Source organism: Ciona robusta, chromosome 1, assembly GCF_009617815.1.
Source record: "Ciona robusta chromosome 1, ASM961781v2".
NCBI lineage: Eukaryota > Metazoa > Chordata > Ascidiacea > Phlebobranchia > Cionidae > Ciona > Ciona robusta.
In genome coordinates, this window is record NC_143235.1 from 8,409,818 (window position 1) to 8,416,114 (window position 6,297).

A 6,297-nucleotide genomic window follows, 5' to 3' on the forward strand; every position below is an offset into this window, starting at 1 on the left:
CAGTGCAACACTTTAACCAACAGACTTATTAAATGTCACATTTTTTTAATAAATGCTTTTCTTGGTCAACCCACCAAATTGTGTTGTTGATTTGCTCAGCTTCACTTATTTTCCATGGTAGGTAAACTTGGCATGTCTACTTCCCCAACATTTGCTGGAAGTACAGGTTTAAACTGGAAGGGCTCAATACCTATTGCTAGTGGACTAGGATCTTCACTTATGTCACTTCATCAGATGAAATACTGCTACCTGACTATACATCACACACTGACACTTTTACATTATTGTTAACTGACCAATTTAAATAGTGTAATACTGTAATACACTTACAAACAATTTTAAAAAATAATAATTTTAAACTAAAATCAGGCCACGGCAATACCTACGCATATTTCTTAATTTAAAAGTAACAGAAAATGCTATGTCGACGGTACACTCTGTTTTGCTGCAAACAGCAAAACTCAAATCAGCTGATCTATTAGAAAAGATCGTGACGTAATTTACGTCACAGTGCCCGCGAGTGACGCAACAATAGGCGAATTTTTTGGCACTTTTTAAAACGTTTTTTTGGCCAAACTAAATATTTTTTTTACAAAAATTTACCACAGATAGTATTTATTAGGTGTAAATTTTCATTTAAAACCAACTTGTAGGAGCGTGGTCCGGACTCTTTAAATCAAAAAGTTTCATGCGTGTCTGGAACGTTTCAACACAGGGTCGTGGACCGGGTGGTCATTGTATTTGTTATTCCGCCTGGCCTTTCGGAGCTTGCGCAATAGCGCCCGGTACAAATATATCAATCAAAACGAAATAGTAAGGTTGGGAAAGACGGGACACCTTATCAATCTATTTTCTCGTCACATTTGGTAGTAAACAAAGAAAATTTAAAGAATATAAAACACATCCTCACGACTGCCATAGACCGTTGTTGATTGTTTAAAACACGATCAGGATATTTGTATATTATGTGCTAAAGGTGTCCCGTCTTCCCCCACCCTACTATATATCACGGCACCAGTTAAGTTTGGTAGGTCAACTACAAGTTGCAGAATACTGTTAAAATAAAAAATATTTCATTTTGGTATCCCATCTTCCCCCACATTGTAGTTTTATAGGTTTTTATTGCCAAACTTTAAACGGTTTGCTTATATATTTCAATAAATTATACTTTGGGGGTGATACAAACATAATCAAACAATGAATGTAACTTGACCCTCGCGTAGCCGGAAAACGACAGTCGTTATCATACGGGTGTTAATACACCTTGTGCCAGCTTTACCCGTTACCATGTATGTTACTTTGTGGGTGATAATTTTGCTTATTTTTTTACGTATTGCTGATAATAACCCATTAGCGGGTTGAAGCAATTGCCGTAAAATGTATTGCCCAAGTACACATACGCCCCGAATGGTAAAAGCGACGAGCCTTAATAAACCCCATTAGCCTATACCTCAGGGTTACAGACAGGCGCGCTAACCAGTTTGTTACGGCGCCGCAATGATATAATATCAAAATTAGTGTAGCAGCGGACATTTTGTAGCAAAACGGCAGAAATCGATTTTTGGCTACTGAAATGTTTTTGAGGGAAAAGTTTCGGCAAAATGTAATTGCTGTTTCCATCACCAGTTTGTTCTGCATTATTTTTGCACTATACAACATTTTTAGACTCGATTAGGTTTGTGCGAAGTTACATTGCACTATATATTGGTCGGAGTTGGGTGCATTTTTATTTTTCACCTTCACGAACCATGCTGTGGTGTATATTTATGTTATTAGGTTTGTGGTGGATATGAATGACCAGCGCATGAGTTTCTTCATGTTCATGGCATCGGTGTTTATAGTGGGAATCTTGGCTTTTGGAAGTAAGAATTTTATCAGTGTTGACGCTATACTAACTATATAACAAAGTGCGTTTCATTTTTTGCAGGTAGGCTATATATTAGTAGACACATTGCGAGATGTACGCATCGTGTTTGTAATTTCCGCATCCCTATTTTTTGATGCCGTTCTACTCTACCTTCCCATTTTGATAAAAAATATTTGAAAAATCTTCAATGTTCATTTCTGACGAGTTCTCTTTCCATTCCATTACTCTTGATTGTTAGTTATTCTTGTAACGGGCGCGGTATACTTTTTTATCCAACAAAACAATAAATCGTCCTGCTGCTGTATCAGCTATTTCTACGCGGTAACTTGTCATTTATCCATCTTGAAAACGAATCAAGAATCACCATCATTTCAATCGCCATTTTATCCTGCGCTTATTCGTTTCTCACTCTATCTCATTAAAACTGGTTAAAAATAGTAGGCTTTTAGAAGAAAAAGTTGTGCCGTTATGCTATAAGGAATGACTATCTGTATACAACCATTTGAAACTCCTACTTAAGGCCTACTTATTCAAGTTCAACAACGCTTATGGTTTGCAAGTTACAATGCATTCAATAAGCAGAACTGAGCATATTTTTAGCAAAGGAAAACAGTAAGTCTTTATATAATAGGGTGAAAAAGGATGGAACACCTTTTCATTCTTTTTTTTTCATTTGGTAATAAACAACAAAACATTAAAAGAATTATAAAACCGTATGCTCACGACTATACCACATCCCGTTTTTAATTGTACACGATAAGGACATTTGGATAAAATGTGCTAAAAATGTCCCATCTTACCCCAAAGTATTAAATGTGTGCTTATTTTAAACACAAAACTTTATCCTTGATTTATTTATTCATTCATTTTGATTTGTACATAAAATAATGGATAAAAAGAGCTATAAATAATCAAAAAAGAACAAATTTAATTAACTCATATATATAGCTGCTAAGTATTACAATTAAGAAAGATTTTGAAGATAAAGGCACAAGGAGTGTAACATTTTTGATCGATATATTTTATCCCGGCCTAGGACATAAACTGCGTGCTTATATCTATAAGTCGCCAAAAAGTGGTTACAGCAAGTGACTTTTGGTAATCTTTAAAACTTAAATCATCGAGTGTCTGCAGAGAAAGCAAAGAGGTCGCAATCGTATTTTAGTTTCCCTTTGAAGACGAGGTTTTATTCGGCATGGGGTTTAGTCACAAATCACATATTCCTAAATCCTTACGCCTAATCACGTGGTAAAAATGGATTGCGTCACGCACAATCGTGCACTCCTTGTCTAAACAGATACAATGCAGCTATTGTTTCGGTTATAAAATTTCCCTGACGTGGTCTTTTCGTTTTAGTCGTCATTCCCGTAAATAACTGTCATTTTATACGCGCTCGATTCTTTATCATTATGATTATATAAAACGACATTTATCTCGTAAGAGAAATTATCAATTGTTTTTGTTGACGACACTGTAAACATCTGTGACCTGCTTAGATTTTTTGTTAACAACAGCATAAGTTGCATCAGGTGTATTGGCGGAGTCGAATTCAGACGAAGTGACGTCATTATCGGAAGCAGACACGATATTGACGTCATCAGGAGTCTGCTGTTTATCTTGGTTGTTCTGCATGCAAACGTTGGTGGGTGCTGGGGTGATGTCCATGTTATAAATAGGATTTATTTCGTGAGCACTCTCGTACTGGTTTTCGACATCTATAGAACTATAAAGTGCAAATTCATTGCTCAGTACAACTTGTTTGTCCATGGCGACCTTTTTTGGGACTTCTTTGCCTCTATTGCCCCTGGTTTGTTTTTTACTACGGATACAAACGACCACTAGAATAACTGTGAGTAAAAGTAGAGCCAACAATGCAGCAATCAAACCGATCGTAGCTGGAGGAATAGAGGAATGCTGGGTGGTTGTTGTCTCGTTTACAATTGTTTGAATCGGTGTTGGAATACCTTCAACAACTTTAGGTTTAGGTGCGCGTGGTGTGAAACACACGAACGACAATGCCACATTACATGCTTGAGGCATAAAGCGAATTGCTGAAGAACCGCGTTCGCGCAACAGAGACACACAGTTACCATTCCAGTTGTTATCCACGTTTATAAACGATTTATTGTATTTATCACCGTTTCTCCATACAAATCTAAAACCTTCTTTTCGGAGACCAATCCAGTAATATTGGTCAAAACATCCATTGGTCAACGGCGCATTTATTATCAATCTATCCAATGTAGCTTGGTCCTTTATAATAGCAAGCTCCGATCTATCTACCTGCTTACAGTGGTTCTCTGCCTCGTCGAAATCTACCATTTTCCTGTGGTAATGAAGTTCTCCCCATGTTTTATTCAAATATTTATAACAGATATCATCGGTGTGCCTTCTCAGCAAATTCATTGTGTAATTTTGCAAAAAAAACTAACAAGAAGAAACAAATCTGCATAACAAAACATTACTGTACGTATATTTTTTTAACAAACTTATTACTTTTATTTTTTCTCACGTTAGACAGTTTTAAATCGATGACAAATAACCGTGCATCGGTAAGCAAATTATATAAAAAAAACTTCTTATATAATGAAATTCTGCCAAGGGGTTATAATAAAAAGACTGTCTATAAATCAAAATAAACTGACATGGCGATGTGTGGCCAATATATATATCACGATGCAAATGGGACTTTCCGCGAATCATGCATCACTGCTGTGTATAAACAATGCTGTTTATATATAATACCTGCTTCCATCGAATTACCTCACGTTTAATACAGAGGGGTCTTTCAAAGTTTAGAACGTTATAGCACGTATCTCCTATATATAAAAATTAACAAGCTGCATCATCTTACATCAAATGTTTAAAAATCTTATTCAGAAGTTTGTGTAATTTAGGTTTGTAAACAGTCTCTAAATATCGACATTAAAAATGTAAATTAATAATTTTGGCTGAGGTTAAGCATTTAGTATTGTGTATGTGTAACAAGTAACAACATTAACCGGGTTCTATAACGGTAAAGTTTGTAGTTCGCCGTCGTCCATCTGTAGACGCAGAATGGAAATCAAGACTCGGCTATATTCGAACGTCTTTCTGTCGAAGAAAGAATTTAGTTCTACACCGCTTCACGCATCGGAAGCCTTTCAGTGCGAATTATTATTTGTTGTCATTTTTCGAGTAAATGGTTTTAGGACGCATGGTGCTGTGAAAGACTCATTGAACCAGAAGCGACGACTAAAACCATATTGGGTCTGTAGCAGAATGATAGTGGGTGGTTATCAATACGTGAGAGGAAATGGTAAGCGGCAAAATGAGTGTGACTTACCTGACCTCATGACAAACGGCCGGCCTGTTCACTCGGACCTCTACCCACATTTGTCAATAAAAGAGTTAAAATGTATTCTATACTAAAATGTTTTTAGAAGTACAAGAGCGCCGAGTTGTGATAAATGGGCACGTATCCTTATAAATTCGTGGCTCAATGGTTTGGGCACCATCAGATTAAAGAAAACAAACTTTCAAGTAGTTGTGTAGATTAGAAACAATCGGCAAAATTAGCCCCATTTTATATACGGACTCTGGGTATCTTTAATAGAGAAACAAAATACTCTAATTTAAATACTCAGATTTCTCAATAAGAATGGCAAAAGCATTAATTAGTTACTTAGGTACTTTCTAATTTCGTAACTTGAAGCTCGAACAATGGTTGCATAATTGGAGTAGAGTGGGGGAAAGTGGGAAATGGGGTAAAAAGAGAAACTAATCCAAAATTCAGTTTACGGGCGCCTATATTTGATAAATTTTTTTTTTTTAGTTTAAACTATTGTCGCTCGTCTGATTTCATTACTTCTGCGGTTCGATTTACGCCATTTGACGTTTCGTTTTTAAAACTTTGGTTTAACCTTTTATGCATCTCTGTCTGTATACAAATTTTGATTTTTCGTTGATGTCCCATTAAAAACTAACTGGTTAATTAAGCAAACAAATGTTATTTGCGTTTCATGTATTTTACTACATCAACTGTGGTTTAAAATATATAACGAATCGGTAGCACATCAAAGTACTTTAGCACAGGTATATAAAACAAAACATAACAACATGCAATTTAGAAACTGAGACTAAAAGAGTCAATCTGCCCAATGCATTCAATATATTTAAGAGAAGAGTTTCATAAAGATGAGAGCAAAAGCAGAAAGTAGCAGAATCACAACGACTTCTTGCTGAGTTTGCACTCCCAGCGACGACATGATCAACGGTGGTTCAAACTTATCGTTGATTTCTTGCTCGTGGTTATGATGTAACATTTTGCTTAATTTTTTCTGAAACAGAATGTTAAACTTGTTAAACACTAACATTCTGAATAACTACCTTTGCAACCACACCACTACATATTACACAAATAATTAGAACTTACGTATACTATCTGGCGC

At 35.9% G+C, this 6,297-nt stretch overlaps 1 protein-coding gene across 1 annotated transcript; it reads right to left on the reverse strand.

Annotated features, from left to right (window-relative positions):
• Positions 1–2,706: 2,706 nt before the first annotated feature.
• Positions 2,707–4,393, reverse strand: LOC149742695 (uncharacterized). Its single transcript, XM_089876413.1, has one exon. The coding sequence runs from the start codon at positions 4,271–4,273 to the stop codon at positions 3,317–3,319; it is 957 nt and encodes a 318-aa protein (XP_089732539.1). The 5' UTR covers positions 4,274–4,393; the 3' UTR covers positions 2,707–3,316.
• Between the last annotated feature and the right edge of the window lie 1,904 nt (positions 4,394–6,297).

Bases quoted from the DNA above. Each gene is read 5' to 3' on its own strand.
- LOC149742695 (XM_089876413.1), bottom strand. From the start codon at position 4,273: ATGAATTTGCTGAGAAGGCACACCGATGATATCTGTTATAAATATTTG.